Genomic DNA, 20863 nt, shown 5'->3' on the forward strand with positions numbered 1-20863 from the left:
CCTCTTTCTCTCTCTTCCCACTTTACACACTCCTCAGCTCTTTCTCTCTCCTCGCCATTATCATCATCATCAGCTTTCTCTCTCCTCGATATCGCTGTTAATCAGCTGTCGTTCGTTAATATCGATTTTCGGCGGAACTTCCCAAAACCGCATTTTTGATACACTGACTTTGTTCGTATCTGAGGTGCATTTTCAGTGAAGAAAATTGCATCTCAGATTTCGAAATTTTTTGAGGTAATTACTCGTTTTATGTTCATCAAATGCTTAATTTTGAGTTTAATTTGTTAATAAACTTCGGTTTGTTGTTCAATTGGTTAATTTTCTTAGTTCTAGGGTTCACTTTTTTTTTTTGATGTGGTTGTGTTTTATTTTTTAGTTGGTAGCGTAGAGTTTACTGAGAATTTTGAATTTGAGTCATCTAAAGATTTCTTTGGGGATTTTAGGGTTTGCGTCGAATTTGTAGTCCTAATTTAGTGAAATCAGTTAGCAGTTAATGAATTTTGCGTATTGTGAATGGTTGAGTGTTATGGAGATATATTATTTTGCGAGTCTTATCTTAATATTTAAGTTGCATTGCTATGTTGAAGTGGAATTGGGGCTATTGGATGGGAATTTTGGGCGTTTATCGGGTTAAAAATCCGAACTTTGTGAGTCATTTAATTGATCAATTGCGAGCTTCCTAACTTTTCTACTTAGTTTACTTTCAGAGTTTAAGTGTTTGCTAGACTTGCTACAATATTAGTAGTGGGATTTTTTAAAATTTAGTGTTGAAGTTTTTTTTCTGGAGTTAAAATATGGAAGATTCTATTATTTGGTGTTTTCACGTCACAGATGAATAGGATTGTCCTCTGTAATTTGACTTGTTTTGCTGAGTGAATATGGTCTTTGGCTCCCAAGGTTGAGGTTATACTGAGAAAGATTTTGACAATGTCGTGATTTTGGAAAAGGGGCTTGCTGCTTCGAGTGGGTCTATATTGCCTGTTTTTGAGACTATGGTAGTTTAGTTCCATGGAAGTTCAGTGCTGCCGCCTGCCCCTCTGTCCAATACCATTGCTTTTGCTTAGTTTTGCTTCTCTAAGTTCTCATTATGTAAGCAAAGCTTCTTTATCTAACATGTTCAAGTATGTAATTCTGAGTGGTGGCTTACGAATTTTCTTTTGCACAATCCAGTATCTACTATAATCCTGTGTTACCTGGTGTTTTAGATCCCTCAAAGAGTATTTATAAGTACTATTTTTTAATATGTTAACCTGAAAACTTATGTTTTTGCTATCAATCATCAATCAATCATGGTTGATTGATACCATGTACTCATTGTTGTCATGCTGATCGCCACTACTTTTATTTGCAGCAATTGGATAGGAGAGCCTGTAATGACGATATGCGGAGCAGGGAAAGATGCTAGACCTGTGTATATCGGATGATGTACTGTGGTCTTATCATGCTTTGCTGCCATGGAAATTGTTCAGTTGAGACTTGGTCACTTGTACAACGTATTTGCTGTAGTGATATATATTCTGGTCGCCGGTAGCAGAGCTCTCAGTCCTGATGGTAGGTTTTGTTTCTGTATTGTGACTATTGTCAATACCTTGTTCCCTCACCACGGACCGTGTTCTGCAAAAGTGTATATGCCTACTGTAAGGACTAAGGATTTAGGATTTTAGGAAATAAGCTTTACGCAGAGCATGTATGAACCTCTTTTCCTATGAGATACATTGTTCATCATGTTCATTTGCGTGTCTCAAATGTTATTACCCTTATATGCCTTCTGTTAGGACATAACCCTTATACAGATTATGAACTCGACCACCCCGTTTCCTATGTGACATGGACATTAGATATTCACAATATTTAGCTGGATGTAATTAATTTGATTTCCATGGGCTCTTGTATTATTAGGTTAAGGTTTTTACTGAATAAGTTTTCATTGATGATATGAAATAGGTACAAGCTAATCTAAAGTTTGCATTCTAGGTCCTATTAATCTATGTATATGCTTGTTGGAAATAGTTAACGAGGAAATCCAAAGGAATTAAAGTAAACCCATAAAAGGGCAGAAAACTTCCATAACAAGAGGGGTCAAGTCCACCCTCATCCTCACCCCACCCCCACTCCCACCCCCTCACAACCAAAAAAAATGAAGAATGAAATAGGAACTTATAGATCGATGCGTGCACATATTTTGCTCCGTTAATGGACTTGTTAATACATCTGTTACGTTCCCATTATTTATTGTGTTATTTCCTATATAGTATGTTTCTTGCCATTTCGTCAAAGAGAAATTTTCTATGTCAAAGGAATTATAAGTTGCCAATCAATGATCGACTTTTATGAAAAATAAATTTTTATGATTATGCTAGGATCATCCAATTTGTGCTTTAGTTGGTTATAATATGGAGCCCCTCATTAGGCTGCCACATGTAATACAGCGATTAGTACTTGCTGAAAGTCAGCTGTTTAACATTTAGAAAGGATCTATGCTCATGGTTTTTTTGCTTTTGTAGAAGTAAAAAACAGTGCTATTTTCAGGTGTAAATGTGTAGAGTAGCTTGACATGGTAATATACCAACACCGTTATTTTCAAATTTTCAATTTATGTCGTAACTTCCATAATTGTTCATGTACTGCCTCCCACTAGAACCTTTATCTTGGAATTGCATGATGTATCTCTAACTGAAAAATTTAGTTCTGTGACTTCTGTCCACGCCATCCAAGGGTTTCCTTGCTCATTTTTTCTAAGATCAGGTTAACCTGTTTGTATACATGCAGGCGAGGCCCTTATGAGTTTTAGAACATCAGTTCCTAACTCAGATGGCATTCTTCAAAGGTGGAGACCCGAGGATCCTGATCCATGCAGGTGGAAAGGAGTGACATGCAATGCTAAATCCAGAAGGGTTATACACTTGTAAGTTTTGTTACATCCACTGTGTTGTTTTATGGTTGTGATACTTTGGCTTATCGTTATGAAATGCTAGAACAATGAACTTAAGACCTTAAACCGCGGCTATAAGTGGAGTGTTAATATGTTTGTAGATGTTAGGACTCTTGTTGTTTGAGTTAAGTTTGGACGGAAAACCAATCGTGTGTGACTAGATTAATCACCTTGGCCTCCCTTTTCCTGTTTTATATCTGTTTTACTTTTGCAGTTAAAGGGAAAACATGCTTCCTCTGTTTTATTTTTATTATACCCAATTTCCGTGTTTTTTGTTCTATCCACTTATACTTTATTCTATTTTGGCAACACCTTTTACCATCTTACCTCTTTCCTCCACAATAGTTACACATTTCCTCTCATTTTCTGTTACTTTATTCACCTTTTCATTACACCCTCCCATTTTTTAGCGTCATTCACTTTGTCCACCCACTCACAATTCCTAGAAACAAGAGTCTACAATAAATGGGATAAAAAAAAAAACAAAACGGATGGATTACCTGTTTTGGTTTTGAAAATTATTTTCATTTTGGCTTGGAATAAAGTGGCTTCACTTTGGGCTTTGTTGAAACTATGAAGATATATTTTTCCTACCCATTGCAGTAAGGATTAGACTTTTTAAACTGGAAATTTACGTCATTTTTGGAATCATATGCATTAATACTTAAGTAAGGGTTAGATTGTTATTCCACTTCTGCTTGTAAAAGATTTTTTTATTCCACTTCATGCGGTGTCTTTTTTTAATTGTGTTTTTTTTTTTGGCTATGACTGATGATTATTATCACGCCTTTGACATCTAGGAATCTTTCCTACCACAAATTGAGTGGACAAATACCTGCTGACATTGGGAAGCTTGACCAATTGGAGATCCTGTAAGCAACGCTCTCTCTATCTTCTCATTTCTGTACAAATAAACGGATACACAGTCCTGTCAAAATATTAGACGACTTGATACCTTTTGACAAACTTTGAATATGAGTTGGTAAAACTAGAAGGATTGTATATCAATGTATATTACATACAGACTATTGGTCAAACTTACTCGAGAAGTCAGTTATTATAAATTGCCAGTGTCACGAAATGTTTGTCCTTTTTGGAATATTTAGTTACAGTGTTGTGAGTTGAAGTTTGAAAGGGAAAAATATTTTCAGATGGAGAGGAAGCATGTACTTTAGTCAGTAGTATTAAATAGACAGGTTCATGGTAAGACTAAGATGTCTTTCTCTGTTCATTTGAGCTGTCTCATTGTATACACCTGTCTTGGAAGTTTATAAAATTACGAAAAAACTTAATTTGCTTCACTCGCATGTTTTGCAGAGAACTCAACAACAATAATTTTTATGGGAGAATTCCCTCAGAACTGGGAAATTGTACAGAGCTGCAAAAACTGTAAGTCTTAGCGCTATTCATTTTGTTTCTTTGTATTTGTTGTGCTTGGTTGGCTGTCATTTTACCTCCTGTGTGGTATAAAGAAAAATATTCTGGATCAAACTAGAAAATGATGGGCACTGGGGAGTACTTACTAGTGATCCTATATGGCTATATGCCGATAGAATGAAGGATGCATGATACGTATACAACGGGGCCAAATCTTGAGTTAGTCGATCCTATAGTATTCAGAAATAAGTGGACAAGGAGGAGCCTTTGGCTTTTTCGTGGACCAGTTCATCTGTTGACGAATTCCAATTACATAACGGAGTAGAATTACTATAATGAAGAGAAGGATGCAACTAAATAGGAACAATTTGTGACACCCTCTATCAGGTGTGGAGTATGTCAGTAGACAACTTCGACAATGCAACATGGAAGTGAAATCTTTGGTGAATTGTGGCGGATTTAAATATGGTGAAGTGTCTAAGCACGCATGAAGGCTGTGCACTGTCTCTCGCTTTCCCTTCTATCTTTGTTATGATCTGTGGCTTTCCTGCTAAAGAAAAATTTAGGATATTGGATTTCCTTGTTACCTGTCTTGGTTGGGAACATTGGGAAATTAGAGCTGCACTGGCAGATGCTGTAGATTTTTGATGTTGGTCCAGTTGGTTTTGAGTATCTCTTTGGTCCATAGTTTGTTACAATTATCTAGCTCGGACTGCAGAATTTTCAAAAAAAGAAAATCAAATGCCTAATGTTTAAGATCACATTCAAACTTCAAAGGAGCCAAGATGCAGAGACTAAAGGTTATATTGCATAAAAAACTGTTTCTGGTTTGCTTTCGGTAATGTTCCTGGTCAAATTTCTGATCTCTAGGCCGTTCACCATCAAATGATCCGTCAAGTTCTTTTAGTAGAAGGGTCTGAAACATATGCTTCTTCATAGAATTGTCATGGACATGGGTAACAGTAGTCCGAAGAGGGTAATGTATGTATAGCTCCACATTGGTTATCTTCTGAGTGTATGGAGTCCATATGGAAACTTTTTGACGGGGGAGCTTTTATGTTGAGGATTTGGCCGTTGATTGTTTTTTTTACCTTGCAGATTTATCTAGTTAGTGTCGATGGTTAATTGTTTTGATCTGTATATGTGGGATACTGCTGTTAGCTAATACTTTTCTCTTCAAGTTCACAGATACATGCAAGGCAACTATTTAAGTGAACAGATTCCCAGTGAGCTGGGGAATCTTACGGGACTTCAATTTCTGTAAGTTATTTTCTCTTATAATCTAATGTTTGTTACTTGGATTTTTTGCTCATGTCATGCAATTATTGTTCTTTCTTGAAGTTGTGCACCATCAGTGAAGAAGCTTAGGTCTTTCATGTATTTTCGTATTTTGGGCTCTCATGAAAGTCATGTACTCGCGTGGTGAATTGCTTGTTTATATACACCCTAGTGGGAACTCACACTTGGTTTTTATCGTATATAAATATTCATGCGTTATGGGCTCTTAACTAATTGGACTGGTGAAGTGGTGATTGTATGTGAATATGACAAAGGAAATTGAACTTTTAGATAGGTTGTTCATCTGCCATAATGACTCGAGCTTTGAGTAGGTTGTACCAAATTTTTATATGCTTACAATCAATTTATCCATGTTGATATTTCTCCTTTTGTCTAGTTTTTGATATTGATTTCATAGAACCATAGCATTCTGTCCGTGAAAGTCCCAGTGCACCTTCTTGAACTATTACTAAGTGTTTTTTTTTGGGCGTTGACAGTGATGTATCAAGCAACTCACTCAGTGGATCAGTACCTTCTTCACTTGGACAATTAAGCAAGCTCATTGCATTGTAAGTATCCGAATAAACTCAAAGACAGATGATCTTGTAGTTATTTTTAGAAAATCATGATCTGATGTCCTTATCTTTCGTCTCATAGCAATTTGTCAACGAACTTCCTGGTTGGACCCATACCATCAGATGGGGTGCTTGTCAAGTTTGCTCAAGACTCGTAAGTATGCTGTTGCTTTATTTCTATTTGAGATTTTTTGTATTAGTAATAGTAATGGTCCTGAATTTCCTTTTAGATGGCTCGATGTCCTATGTTTATTTTTATTCTCTTAGGTGCTTACATCAGCATGCATTGCTTATCTGAGCTGTGCATTTGTGGTCGTTGTTAAATCTACCCTTAAATCTTGCCTAAGACACTAATGCTCTCCTTGCCCCTCCTTTCCTCCTGTTTAAACAATCTAATCCATGTTTTAGACGTGCAAGTATCCTGCAAGTGGAAGTCTTAATGTCAGGACTGCAGTTTTATTGCACCTTTTATCTACTAGTGATGCTTCCATACCTCATTTTTGTAAGTAATTTTTTTTTTTTTTTTTTTTTTTTTGCATATGCAGTTTTGTAGGAAATCGTGGCCTCTGCGGTAAGCAAATTAATGTGGCTTGCAAGAATGGAGGGACGGGTGGAATTCCAGGTACTTTTAGGTCAGGTAATTTTGAATGTACAGAGCATTCATTTGTGGGCGTTTGGTAGGTGGGAATGGGAATTTGGGAAATGGTAGGATATAGATTGTAAATTGTTGATTTGGAATTCATGAAAGTATTACATTTCCGTTGTTTGTTTAGTGATGGGAATAAAATATAAAATCACTAAAACACCCTTGGAAATTTTCTTTCCTTTTGGTTTCATTAATGACATTCATTTCCCATCTTAATTCCCATCTCAATTCTCTTCCCTCCCCATGAAACCATGGGAATAGACCCCTTCATTTCCCATTCCCAATCCCACAATCATTTCCCATTCCCTATCCTACATTCATTTCCCATTCCCACATAACAAACATGAGAATTTTAATCCTCATTTCCCATTGCCATGCTCCAACTCCCACCCAACAAACACCACATTAGGAAAATCTCCACTTTGGTTGCCTGGTGATTGACATAGTTCCAGTTTGGATACCCAAGTTTGGAGAACTCCACTTTGGTTGCATCAGGTTTCAAATTGTTTCATTTCAGGTGCCCCACTCATAACACTGTTAACTTTCTATCCAAATGATGACGTGACATGCATATTATTTATTTGCAAACTTGAGGCGCCGAAATGAAATTACCCAAACTGGAACTATGCCAAATCTCCGGCACCCAAAGTGAAACTGAAAATTTTCTTTCATTTTAATTTGTAGTGTTGGAGGGTTTTAACGGCATATGTAGGTTCATATTCTGTTTAATGTGAACTACAACTGTAATTAGTAGGTCACATTTGTTTGATTATAGATTTGTGAGTCTACATTATTTGGTACAATTACGTGGAGTAGCTTTTACGTCCTTTACTTCTTGATCCTTCGTGACTTCGTGAGTTTACACAGTATTTAATTACTCAAATTATACCATGTAGGTCAAGGCGATGGAAAGAAGCCGTTTTCGGGAGCCAAACTATTTATTAGTGCATCGGCAACTGTCGGTGCCTTACTTTTGGTGGCTTTAATGTGTTTCTGGGGATGCTTTCTGTATAAGAAACTTGGTAAAAATGACGCCAAAGGTCTTGCAATGGATGTCTGTGGAGGTGCTGTTTTCTTGTGGTCTATAGTAAATTTCTATATTCTTCAGAAATTTATCATCTTTTATTTTACACTTGCGTTTATTTGAATGTGTAAAGTTGATGCTTTTGTTGTTTAGGCGCGTCAATTGTGATGTTTCATGGAGACCTTCCTTATTCTTCAAAAGACATTATTAAGAAGTTGGAGAACTTAAATGAGGAACACATAATTGGCTCTGGTGGCTTCGGGACTGTGTACAAATTGGCTATGGACGATGGTAATGTCTTTGCATTGAAGAGAATCGTAAAGTTGAATGATGGTTTTGACCGATTCTTTGAAAGGGAACTAGAAATCCTTGGGAGCATCAAACATCGATTTCTTGTAAATCTAAGAGGATATTGCAATTCGCCCTTGTCAAAATTGTTGATCTATGATTATTTACCTGGAGGTAGTTTGGATGAAGCACTTCATGGTGAGATATCTATACATTTTATCTATTTGGAACTTGGTTAATCAGATGTACACTGCCTGAGTTTATGGACCGTTATTTCTAGTGATAAAGCTGATGATTTTAATTTGTAGTCCACCATGTCACATTAACTGACGTAGTAATCAACACTCTTGTTTTAGCATAGGCTCAGGTCATCTTAGTTTAGTAAAGATTCATGCAAAAATATTGATGTCTTGCAATGCATCAAACTTACAAGTAGTGCTGTAATTGGAGTTAAATATTCACTATTCTTCGGCCTTTGAATTATAATGGACTCTTATAAAATGGCTCTTCGGATTGTGTGTACTTCTCATTTATATTGTAGTATTAGACGATTGTTGCTTTTCAAATTAAGGGTCCGTTGGAAACAGTTTCTCAGTTATTGCATACTGTTAGACCTTAGACCTACCCCAGTCTTTGATATCCATGCCTATTTATAAATTGATGCTATACATTCCTACTAACAGAGCTAGATTCCGCCTTTGCTAGATTATTCTAACCTCCAGAGAGATTGATTGCTAGCCTAATTGACCCACTCCAGGCCTTATATTTCGTCCCTAGTTATTGAGGAAAAATTCAAAAGCTGTACTGATGGAAGTACAAGGTCTTTCCACGGGAAGCTTTTATAAACTATAATTCTGTTTTGCTCATTTCCCTAGGAGGTGAGTTGTGCTTCCATGGGAACATTGGGGAAGTAGCAGTGTTGATGTGCACTAACAGAATATTAAAAGTGCGCATAGCAGTTGAAAAAGTATATCCTCTTCCCATCTGAGGTGGGTGAGATGACATCAATTTTTAGTTACAGTAAAAAGAAAGATGTAATGTTGGAGGATACAAAGTGATAACTAGAAGACACTTTTCCTTCCGTTACAGTTACAATGACCCGGTTGTTGTCCTTGGGATCTGTAATAGCAAATCGGAAATCAAGTTTCAAACTTTTGTTTCTTTAGTTTATGCTCTACACCTGCTGTCTTTTGAAGATAAAATTGTGCTAAATACTAGGTCTCTGAGTATATATGATGTGTAATTTTTTCGATGTTCTCATATGAATCATTTTGAAAGGTTTTTCAGTATCAAAGTAGTCTAATTGAACTTTCTGTTATGGTGATGAATGATGATGGATGCACAGAGAAATCTGAGCTGCTAGACTGGGATACCCGCTTGAATGTAATATTAGGGGCTGCAAAAGGGCTTGCCTACCTCCACCATGATTGCTCCCCTCGCATAATTCATCGTGACATTAAGTCAAGCAACATATTGCTTGATGCGAATTTTGAGGCCCGTGTTTCTGATTTTGGACTTGCTAAGTTGTTGGAGGATGAGGAGTCGCACATTACAACAATTGTTGCTGGAACATTTGGTTATCTTGCTCCTGGTGGGTAAATCTGAAACTTTAATCCAATTTAGACCGCTTTTACAAGATTTTATTATTATATTGCCACTCACCACCACCTTTAACAAGAATTTGCTGATGCTGAAAATGTTTACGTGAAGGCTTGTTTTTGGTATCACATCTAGTTAGACTTGCATCACTCACAAGTTGTAATTGATCACATATTTTGCTCAAGATCATTGAGATTATTAATTACCCTCTAATATGACTGCCTTAATCATTCTTGTTGCACAATACTTGGGAACTCTGTTTCTTAAGATGCTTTTTGTGTGAGTCTTTCAAATATACTCTGTACTAGTTAATTAGTTATACTGAGTAGGGCTATGAAGTCCCTTAAGTCCTTAACCACCTACACTGTGATCCATACTAAAGCTGTATATATGATTATATCACAATCCTACCTAAAATGATATGGAGGTTTTCCAAAGCTGGTCATGTTATTCTAAATGCTTTTTAGAAAACAATTCTACAATCTCTTGATGGTGATGAAAATTTAACAGGATCGTGTGTTCTTCCTCACTTTGATGGAACGATATGCCAATTGACTACAAATTTTGTAGGTTATCTTTCTTGGATTTGTTGACCAAACAACCTCTTAGCTATTGCATTTTCTTGCTTGATATAAGGAGCCTGATTTTTCTTTAAAGTTTAGTCTAATGGTCTTGTGGGGAACCAAAATTAATGTATGCTATGGAAAGTAGTTTGACTCGTTTGGCGCTGTAGGAAGTAGTGATTATATGTCTCAGCTTCTTTCTAGCAGTAGAAATTGTGTTTTTTCAATTCTAGTAGCAGCAAACTATATTCTCATTGGAGTTTTAATCAACTGAAAATTCTACTTTGTCCTACAGAGTATATGCAAAGTGGAAGAGCTACTGAGAAGACTGATGTTTATAGCTTCGGGGTTCTGGTTCTGGAGGTCTTGAGTGGAAAACGTCCAACAGATGCCGCTTTCATTGAGAAGGGTCTGAATATTGTTGGTTGGGTATGCAAAATTTTCATCTGTTCATGCTCTAAAATTTCCTGATATGTTCTGTGCTTGGTCTGCTGGGTATATACAGTGTGTGTGTGTATGTGTGTGTGTGTGTGTGTGTGTGTGTGTGTGTGTGATGAAAAACACTTTGGATCGGCTATCTCAAATCCAGATCTTTTAACCTTTTTGGGTGGCAATTCGGGTCAATGGGTCAGGTTCGGGTTTGATTTCGGGTTGTGTCAAAAATATCAAAAATATTGTAAAACTTAATATTACTACAAAATATGATAAATGGGTCAAATCGGGTCGATTTCAGGTCATTCGGGTTCGGTTCAGGTCGAGTTCGGGTTTCTCTCAGTAGCTTCAGGTCCGGTTATCGGGCTGGGTCAGGAATTGCCAGCCTTTCTAAGTTATTACACTATTTACATAATTATCTTTCTGGTCCAAATCATGATAATTGAACATGCAAAACAACTGTGTCGTAGTTTTTGCTGCTATATGCATCCTTTCTTTTAAAACATCCAAAAAGGTTTCCACCTACAGACATACATATAATTTGAATCCTATGATTCCCGGTTATGTATGGAAGCACACTTATACATAGTTTCTGGTGCAGTTGAACTTTCTAGTGACGGAGAATAGACAACGAGATATAGTTGATCAACATTGTGAAGGGGTACAGCAGGAAAGCCTTGACGCTCTGTTGTCAATGGCTATGCAATGCGTCTCTTCATCTCCTGAAGACCGACCTACCATGCACAGAGTAGTTCAAGTACTCGAATCTGAGGTGATGACGCCGTGTCCAAGTGATTTTTACGATTCAAGCTCTGATTAAGCAAATGTATTGGGAATTTGGGATCTTTCTCTTCTCTTGCGACTTCTAATAGAACGGAATTCACATTGGCAAAAGAACTTTCAGCAGCGGAATTTGCTATTTGTTCATTCTTTTCTGGTGGAATTTTGCCATTCATGGATTAGGGTTTCTGGTGGAATTTTTCCATTCATGGATTAGGGTTCGGGGGGCTAAAATTGAGTAATCTACGAATTGTGTGAGTACGGTTTATTATTCCATTTTTATCTACCATAGTTTTGGGTCTTTTGCTATTTTTTCCTTGCAACATTTGTTGAAGTGTATATACTTATTGTACAAATTGAGACTCTGTTGGCCATAAATGAGCGCGCCTGTTGTTTGTAAAGTAGAAAATCACTTGAATAATTACTAGTTCATCAGCATTTCTTTGTTTTTGGGACTCAGTTATTGATTATTGATGTAATTCTTACTCCCATGTTCGCGTTTTACATAAAAATGTGCTTTTAACCCGGTTGCATGTCGAGCTATATACAACTGGGTGCACCTTTTAATTTGTGTTTGACTGACGTTTCTTCATTCTCCGAACTGTTTATGCTATATTTTTGAAGCTTATATGCCGAGCTGAGGCTGTCTTACTGTCACAATTTTTTTTGTAGATCGTCTTTTCTAGAATTATTGATAATGTTGGTTTCTTTACCCTTTACACGGGCAGTGCAAACGTGTCGTGTCGGGTTCTTGTTTGATCTCACGCCGATTTCGACAAAATTTATTAAAACAATCTAAAAGTAAAATAATTGCATAATATGACAAATTAATCTATACGTGTCGTGTCAACTTCGTGTTTTATCTCAGTAACTTCGTGTCCTTAACACTTTACTAGCTGTAACGAACGGGCGTTTTGACCGCCAGCGCGACGCCTGAGTCCCCGATGCTTGATCCAGGCTTACCCCATATGCGCAACAAACATTGAACACAAAAATAGTAGAGGAAATAACACGTAATGATACTAACCTGTACCAAGATACACGCATCAGTAAACGCACATAGGCTCACGGGAGTTGCCTCATATGGGACACACTGAATCTTAATATCGGAAAAATGTCAACACATGACAAAGTGCTAACCTATCCATATGAATTTGACTTTGATCGCATGAAATGTAATAGCTAAAGCCAAGACGAGGGTTATTTTCTGATTCAGTTTAAGTCACGGGAGGATAGGACTGCGATTTGACTTGGTGGTCCTTATACCTTCTTTAACATGTCAATCATATTGAAACCTTAGGCTGCTGATTTTAATTTCTGTGAAAAGGTAATTTTAGCGTGTAAATTACCTTAAGCTTCGCATAAGCTACTTCAGAATAGAGAGATTCTAGGCTCACTCACAACAAAAACAAAAGCAAGTTTAGGGCTTAATGGCTTGGTGGATGTCAAACTTAGGGTACCGTAATAAAATAAAAATAAAGTCCAAGGGTTATAATTTTTCATCCACAAAAAATACAAACTTTTATATAAGGCGGTCTTACACAAAAGACCGCATTGATGTCATATAAGTTAAGCAATGAAATTAATTAGTTAAGCACTGCAACTAATTAGTTCAGCACTAGAACCAATTAGTTAAACAATGTAACTAATTAATTAAGCACTAGAACTAATTAGTTAAACAATGCAACTAATTAGTTAAGCACGGAAACTAATTAGTTAAGCAATAAAACCATTTATTTAAACAATCAAAGTGATCTTTCCGGTAAGACGGTTTTATACAAAAGTTGCTGCACAAAAAATGTTCTTTTTTAGTGAACTTTCATAAAACATAATACAGTATTATGGTTTTCTCTTCTGTTCTTACTTCTTACTTATCAAGTATTTCTTTTCTCAAATGACAGTAACTTCATCCTAGTAGCATGAAATACACTACCGAAAATTTGTTGTAATAAACCATGATCAGTCTTCTTCATACTAGAAATCAACCTTTCATAGTCTGATAATGCAACCTCAGACAGTGGCTCCAAGAACTCACATTTACTTAAGATTTCTGGTGGTGGAATTCCAGAAATCAGGTTTGTTACCAGTTTCGGGGCACCTTTTGGAATGACTTCAGAAGGGACATTTACTAAGGCAGATGGCAATGCACCAGGAAATACCCCTTGTTTGAAGGGAAGCTCTCGAGCAGGTTGTAGGCAGAAGTCTAACCACTGATGAATTAGCGGAGATGGCCCTCTGATTCGCCCGCCGGATTTTTCCATTGGTGGGCATCTGGTTGTAGCTGGGACAGCCTATACAAATAGCGTTTAACGGGTTTGTTATAACGGAAGCAAGAAAGATTATAAATAACGTAAATACAGAACACAGAGATTTAACGTGGTTCACTAACGAGAGGAAAGTTTTATTGATATGAGAGAGTACATATTACAGAATACAATTAGGTTATGACCTAGAGAGTTTATATAATACTCTCTAGACAAATGCGGAAAAGGCATATTCTAACATATTTAACATTGTCAAACAACAGGACCTACATAGACTATTTATTCTGTGACGAAGAGGCAATAAAACTATCACGAAACACCCAAAAATCTAAAATTTATCAGACTGAACGTTGTAATACAAGATGACTTTCTTAAGATGAATTTCTCAAGCATTACATTACAGTTTATCAGACTGAATATTGTAAAATTTATCAGACTGAACATCGTAAAATTTATCAGATTGAATATTGTTGTAATACATTGTAATTCAAGATGACTTTCTCAAAGTCAGCATTGCAGTCGAAAGAGCTGTAGGAGGAAACATAAATCCTCTGTTATCTGGACTCTACATTTTACCTTAAATACCTCCGAAACACTAGGACATGAGTATTGACAGTTGGACACTTCATTTTGGACCAAAATCATGCAACTTTTCACAAAATAGTCGTGTTCCCTTGGACACATTCCCGTATCCGACAGGGGTATACGAGTCCGGGTAACATAGCATAAATTACTTTGTGCCCTAGTAAGCTTAGACAAATGTACTCCATCCAACCTAAAAAATCTATTGGTTAACCATTTGGGATATCTTAAAAAGATTTTCCTGTTAAACATTCAGTAAACTTGAGCCAAATCATACAGGCTTCAGTATCCTGGATTTAGTTTAAACACCACAAATATCAAATAGGAAGTCTGGTTCGTGATCAACATACCATCACATTTCAAATGGATATTGTCATATTATTTATATGTTGGAAATTAGGTTTCAGTCTAACATACATTGAAGAAACATACCCAGAGATCTGCCCATAAACTGGCTCCCGACTCTGGAGCAATAACTGCAACGTTTGACATTCGCCTGGCAGCAGGAATGATGTCACTACTCCATCCAACAGCCACCCAAGCATCACCTATACTGAATGCCTTCAGATAGTTCCCACTGTCAAATAACAGCACCTACAAAAAAAATGAAGCAATGCAGCATGAAGGAGGGTGTTACCAAATAAGTGGAATCATCAAACAAGGAGCCCCATTTCTAATAACACAATAGACGTTCAAAAAAGGTTACCCCCCTTCTACCGGATATAATAGTCATGCACTCATGCATATAGTTTTTGGGTGTCCATAAAGGAGCTGACACTTTTCCCAACACAGTAATGGTTTCTACTTCCTCCATTCCTAAATAAATGTCCATATTGAGGGAATTCACGGTAATTAAGAAAAATGAAAAGTGAGTAAGAAAAACAATGATTGGGAGTGTTTTTTTGGGGAAAGGATAAAGTAGATAATTGTTTATTGATAAAGTACAAACAAAAGTAGATATGGTGATGGAAAAGTGGAAAAAGAGTAGAATGTGTAAGAAAATGCAATCATGATTTACGGAAAAGTGGGAAAAATGTATGTCCAAAAATAGAAAGTGGACACTTATTAGGGAACGCCCGTTTTAGAATTATGGACACTTATTTAGGAACGGAGGGAGTACCATTTTACCCTGACCAAAATTGAGTAATTGTAGGAGTGAGAATGGAGTAAAACTGAGTCATATACTTATTTGGGGTCGGGGAAATGTGACTATTAACTTCCATGTGACAAAATAGGTCACACGGAATTTTAAAGGTTAAGCCTATAAAACATCAGCGTCAAGCAGTCAAGCCACCACCTTTACCGTACTAAAAAAAAATATCCAAATGTTTATTATGAGGCTCCCATCTAGGATTGAGTTGGGGGCAGATGTATGTAGCCTTATCCTACAACTCCAAGGATGCGCTTTCAAGCTTTCAGCTACAACCAGAATTGCAAAGTGGCGTTTGGTTCGAGCAATGATATGAAATCTAATAGCTGGCCAAGTACTTGACAGCAAATAAGAAGTTAAGAACAAAGTAATCACAAGTTTAATTCTAGTCCGCAGTAATCCAAAGTTGATTATAATTACCAGTAAAGTCTCTTTGTTAAGAAGTTAAGGACAAAGTAATCATACGTACCAATGATATTGCAAAAAGATTTTTCACTTTTTTTTTCTTTTTTTGCAACAGCCCTAACTCACAAAGATTTCCAATTCCGTCCAATATGAACTCTAAATAGTTTAAGCAAAAACTTCCTAGTCTACAGAAAATAACTCAACGTTTTAAACAACAAGAAAGAATAGCTTTACTACAAACCATACACTTCTTTTTAGTACCTGTTTTGCAAGTAATGCGAGATTCTGTTGTACAGCAGTTATTCCACCCGGAATCTCTTTGCTGATGTCACTGGTATTGTATGATGCTCCCATATACTTCAACACAGCCCCAATAACCTCTCTCGGTGAATCCACCATTGATATCCTTCCTGCAAGCTCGGGACGCCATAAATCTTTCCAGTCCTGCAACAGTACTCACTGTAATATAGCAACAGTACTCATTGTAATATATAAGTGGGTGTGAACAAAAGGGTACTGAAATGATAAAAGCAGCATGTGAACCAATCATAGTCCTGTCAACACCTAGAGAAAGTTATATAATTGGAATAAGTAGTGTCAACTGTCAAATCTAGAAAATCTATGTACCAGCATGTACATTAGTACATACAACAACTTAATTTACATTGTTACTATACAAGCATGCAATATTCCCCATAGACATGTCAAGTAGAAATCTTTTCCTAAATTTTAGTTCCTGGCTTAACCAACATATAACAATGCTAAAGGTTACAAACTACGAATACAATAGAAAGCCAGAATTCCTTTCTATGAACATACAAATTTAAAAAACTTTATTCCTTTTATAGGGATGTGAATAGTGTATACTTCTTTTGCATGATTAAAAACTGGATAATCAAACCCTTAAAAACTAACCTCTATTGGAGCAAGTCCAAGCGTGTCAAATTTGCTTTTCTTGTATGCTATTACCATGCTTCCCCATCTATACGGAACAGCCCATATTCTACCCTCAGGATCGATCTTCCCTTCGTTATTCCTACGTAAAAAAACCTGAGACTATGTAAGAGAATGTAAGCAATGATAACAACAGCAGGCCATATCCCTCTTATGTCTGTGCACAAAAGTTATCTCCAGATTGCAACTTTTGACATGATACACTGGAGCTTTCCTAAGCAATACTAAGCCTGCAATCAGTCACTCTATTGAGTACTGACCAGTATGAAGGATGTAAGTATTTGGGCAAGATTTTTACAATAACATTTGCTCACTTAACTACACATTATTACCTATTACGGGGTTAAAGCAAAAAGATTAAGAGTCATGTTCATGTACAACAAACATCCCGCTAAAAATCATCAAGTCTGCTTAAAATTACCACACGTGTAAATTATCAATGTCTTTTAATGTTAGTGTTGTGACTTGTGAAAGGGGGTAGGAATATTTTAGCCCATCTAGTGGCAGGTTGGGATACTCGCCTACTCGGGGTAGTTTAGAGTTAGTTTCTATGAACACTTTCCCCAAAGCAAGAACTTGATTAATTATAAAATCCATGCCCAAATCCCCCTTAAAATAGAAGTCCTACTCTGCACACTTTGTCGGCTAGTGGTGATTTATCTTACAACAGGATATACCCCAGTTTCTTCAAAAGTAGCCGTACAGTGGCACGAGTATCTAAAAAAGTAGAGGTAAACCAACAATTAAACAAAAAAATCTAAAAAGATTGTTTGCCGAAGTGTGTTCATCTCTCTATATTATTTGATCAATCATTTCCTCTCTCTTTGACTAACATTATACTTTGTAATTAGTAAGAGGAAACCCAACAAGCATGAAAGAAAAATGTATATGGTATATGTCTTGCTACTCAAGAAGCCAAAAGTATCTGAAAATTGCATAACTCAAACAATCAACAAGTATAAGAAAAATATGAAGGCAGCATAACAGAAGGATTTCAGCTAAAGTATGCCTCTACCTTCCATTTTACAGCTAGACCCTTAAACCAATCATGGTCCTCTGCCATTTGCACTGGCTCAATTATAGACTTGCTGATCATCAAATCAAGCCAGGAGTCACCAACACTAATGAGATCAGCTGTGACAGCAGATTTTGGAGAAGTGTCGACTTTTCTTAAGGACCTCGAAAGTTCAGAAAAAACATCTTCAAGTGTTCCACGGAATTGCACACTTAGCTTTAATCTCTTTCCTTGAGATAGAATAAAATCCTACACGTTTGAAATGTACGGTGAGTGATCTACTGATCCAAGTAGTACACACTACACAAAGTGAATCCAGATTATTACTAACCTTGATCCAGGCAGGCGGTACAGAGCCTTGTAGAGCAACAACTCTTAGAGGGACGGTCAAAGCATATGTTTTGGATTTCCAATTTTCAAACTCTTCAACCCACTGTTTATCGTCCACGTTTTGAACATCTCTTCCTGAAACATTATCTGAATGCATAAGATACGAATCCACATCACATTTTCATGCAATCAAGTAACTAACACTTAGCAAACATCTCGTAGCCTGCAACTTCGGTGTAGCTCTAGTTTCTCTAACTCCTCAAAGTTCCAAAAAATCTTTCAACATAATTAATCTACTTGGTACATCCCATGATTTGACTGGAATTCTTAGTCATATAAATTAGCTCGTATAAAAAATTACAAATGTTTCCAGCACAGGAAGTCAAGCATTCCTTTCCGTTAAAACTGTTTATACTGATTTACGTATTTGCATTCATCATTGCTTTGACATATTTAACATACGAAAGGCATCTAACTTTTGACCTGGATCAAAAGCAACCAGTAATCCATTAGGAAATGGAAACTATTGCACTTGAATTTAGTTTATAGAAATGTCCAGGGCTTCACAGTTAAAATGTGCTAAAGCAGTAAAACCTCCAAGTCAAAGAAAATTAATATATTAAATCAATGATCACTATGCAATTCAGATACGAAAAAGGACTTAATTAGTGGGTGATGTGTGAAACTATATTGAGTATATAACAAGGAATCATCAAAAAATAATGAAATTCACCTTCATCAATGCTTTCCTCCTGAACTGTTGGACGTCCAGCAGGATCAACAGCAGCAAGGGCATATCTGGTATTTACCTTATTAGAAAATGAAAAGGTAAATATGCCAAGCGCGACCAATATCAAGGAAGAGGCAGAAGCCTTAATAAATGCTCGAGGAAACTCGATCCACGGGCGGTTTTCAGAGGCGGGTGACACTGATGAATGAACATCCAATCGCCGCCGACTTGATGAAGCTTTCACCCTAGAAAAGCTCACACTACTATGACGAAACGCAATAACAGGCCGAAGGCAAGTGGATACAGGAAATACACAATTGAGCGGTGGCTCTATTAAGTTCATTCTTGAACTAATAGGTAATAACTTATCAAATCCATTTGGCAATAACGCCATAAAAAATTCCACAATTCATCCAGGAATTGCAATTGCAATACACACTTGATCAAATATTCCAAACACGAGATTTTAATAAACCCTCTGCAATAATAGAGACATGATTATCAATTAAATACCCAGAAAATTCACTTCTTATTTTTCTTTTTTTATCTTCAAACCCACAATACTCCCTCTTGGCCTCTTTTTAATTCAACCAAACATAATTTACTTTCTGTATTTCATTCTCTTGCTTCCACATTCTTATAAACTACTAATATGAAGCATGGATTACATAATCATCAACTACACAAATTCTAAACACAAGATTTCAATAACCTATGCAATTAGAGACATGATTAATTGATTAATTGATTATCAGTTAATTTACAAGTTAAAGTTCACCTTTTTTCTTCTTCACAATTCTGGTTAATAAAAAAAACCCAGAAATCCCAATTCCTTTTTATCAAACCCACAATATGATTACTTTTTCTGGATAAGTATCCCAATTGTGGAAAATTATTTTCTGCACTTCATTCCCTTACTTCCACATTCTTATCGACTACTAATATGAATGCACAAATTACATAGTAAAAGAATTGAAATTTCATCTAATTTCACAATTTTCAGCAAAGAAATGAAATTCCAACTTTATAGCCATAAACTCACACTACAAGAAAAGGGAGGGGGGGAAACGTATAAACGCATTACCTTCAACTCTGCTAAAATGGGCGAGTTAACAATTGAGGTTCCACTAATAAACAAACTTCAATCCTTCAATTTGGATTGAAATTTAAAAGGCAAGAGGAGTTGATCAATTTATTTGAGGATTTGCATAGAATTTGATTAGAATTTAGAATAGAGAAGAGAGAGAGAACTCGAGAAGCTAAGCAAGAAAACCACTGGCAGTCTGGTTCTGAGTTTCTGACTCACTGAGCGAAGGGGAGGAGAAAGTGACGAAGATGAACCATACAACTCGCCAATGGGCCAAAATACTCCCTCCATCCCGAAAGTAGATTTGTGGATCTTTGTGAAAGACTAGCCCATAAAACTCAAACTCACCAGGCTAAAATACTTGAAAATTTATAATTTAGGACTGTCAAATCGTGTCTATGGTCGGCAATAAAGATGGCCGTGGATCAGGCCGGGGTTTGGGCAGAGCCCATGAGCCTAACCTGGCGGGTTCGTGGTAGGTCCATATTGTATCGTGTCAGGCCGGGTCGAAAAGTTCAAAACAAGTCCCAGGCGTGGCCGTAGTGCCGACGTCTAATTTTACTAAATTTAACGTGCCTAGTTGTCGTGCTTTTTCCAAAAAATTAAGGCCCTTCCCTCAAAAAAAAATTAAGGCCCAAGACCGTCCCATGGCCCACCACTTCGTGTTCGTGCCTGGCCGAGCTTTTTTCATGTTTGGGTCGGGCCGGTCTTTTTCGTGTCGGGCCGGATCGGGCTTCAGGGTCAGGCTTTTTTCGTACCGGGTCGGATCGGGCCACATCCATCTTTAGTCGGCAACGGATCAAGTTCAATCGGTTTTGATATAGTTGGATAATGTTTTGTGTGGGGCCAATT

General features: G+C 36.8%; 2 protein-coding genes across 5 annotated transcripts; one reads left to right on the forward strand and one right to left on the reverse strand.

Annotated features, from left to right (window-relative positions):
* On the forward strand, positions 1 to 11940 carry LOC110795202 (LRR receptor-like serine/threonine-protein kinase FEI 2). 2 transcript variants are annotated; one of them, XM_022000185.2, is made up of 14 exons: positions 1 to 234; positions 1352 to 1551; positions 2770 to 2905; positions 3733 to 3804; positions 4250 to 4321; positions 5498 to 5569; positions 6085 to 6156; positions 6245 to 6316; positions 6708 to 6799; positions 7705 to 7872; positions 7986 to 8318; positions 9466 to 9711; positions 10578 to 10711; positions 11316 to 11940. In XM_022000185.2, the coding sequence occupies exons 2-14, from the start codon at positions 1455 to 1457 to the stop codon at positions 11532 to 11534; spliced, it is 1785 nt and encodes a 594-aa protein (XP_021855877.1). In that variant the 5' UTR covers positions 1 to 234; positions 1352 to 1454; the 3' UTR covers positions 11535 to 11940. The 2 variants fall into 2 exon arrangements, with proteins under 2 accessions (XP_021855877.1, XP_021855878.1); XM_022000186.2 differs by having other exon boundaries at positions 6708 to 6784.
* Positions 11941 to 13210: 1270 nt separating this feature from the next.
* On the reverse strand, positions 13211 to 20316 carry LOC110795203 (uncharacterized). Of its 3 annotated transcripts, none has more exons than XM_022000188.2 (8): positions 20009 to 20313; positions 18928 to 19402; positions 18196 to 18329; positions 17865 to 18113; positions 16811 to 16945; positions 16157 to 16339; positions 14758 to 14934; positions 13211 to 13785 (listed from the first exon to the last, which is right to left on the reverse strand). In XM_022000188.2, the coding sequence occupies exons 2-8, from the start codon at positions 19316 to 19318 to the stop codon at positions 13369 to 13371; spliced, it is 1686 nt and encodes a 561-aa protein (XP_021855880.2). In that variant the 5' UTR covers positions 19319 to 19402; positions 20009 to 20313; the 3' UTR covers positions 13211 to 13368. The 3 variants fall into 3 exon arrangements, with proteins under 3 accessions (XP_021855880.2, XP_021855882.2, XP_021855883.2); XM_022000190.2 differs by having other exon boundaries at positions 14773 to 14934; positions 20009 to 20308; XM_022000191.2 differs by lacking the exon at positions 16811 to 16945 and having other exon boundaries at positions 20009 to 20316.
* Between the last annotated feature and the right edge of the window lie 547 nt (positions 20317 to 20863).

This window comes from Spinacia oleracea, chromosome 6, assembly GCF_020520425.1.
Source record: "Spinacia oleracea cultivar Varoflay chromosome 6, BTI_SOV_V1, whole genome shotgun sequence".
NCBI classification, from domain to species: Eukaryota; Viridiplantae; Streptophyta; class Magnoliopsida; order Caryophyllales; family Amaranthaceae; genus Spinacia; species Spinacia oleracea.

Coding starts and splice junctions, on each gene's coding strand:
- LOC110795202 (XM_022000185.2), top strand. CDS start 1,455: ATGGAAATTGTTCAGTTGAGACTTGGTCACTTGTACAACGTATTTGCT. Junction 8,319..9,465: donor TTTGGATGAAGCACTTCATG/GTGAGATATCTA, acceptor ATGGATGCACAG/AGAAATCTGAGCTGCTAGAC. Junction 9,712..10,577: donor ATTTGGTTATCTTGCTCCTG/GTGGGTAAATCT, acceptor TTTGTCCTACAG/AGTATATGCAAAGTGGAAGA.
- LOC110795203 (XM_022000188.2), bottom strand. CDS start 19,318: ATGGCGTTATTGCCAAATGGATTTGATAAGTTATTACCTATTAGTTCA. Junction 16,946..17,864: donor GTCTAGCTGTAAAATGGAAG/GTAGAGGCATAC, acceptor ACATAGTCTCAG/GTTTTTTTACGTAGGAATAA. Junction 14,935..16,156: donor TCGCATTACTTGCAAAACAG/GTACTAAAAAGA, acceptor TTTTTTTTGTAG/GTGCTGTTATTTGACAGTGG.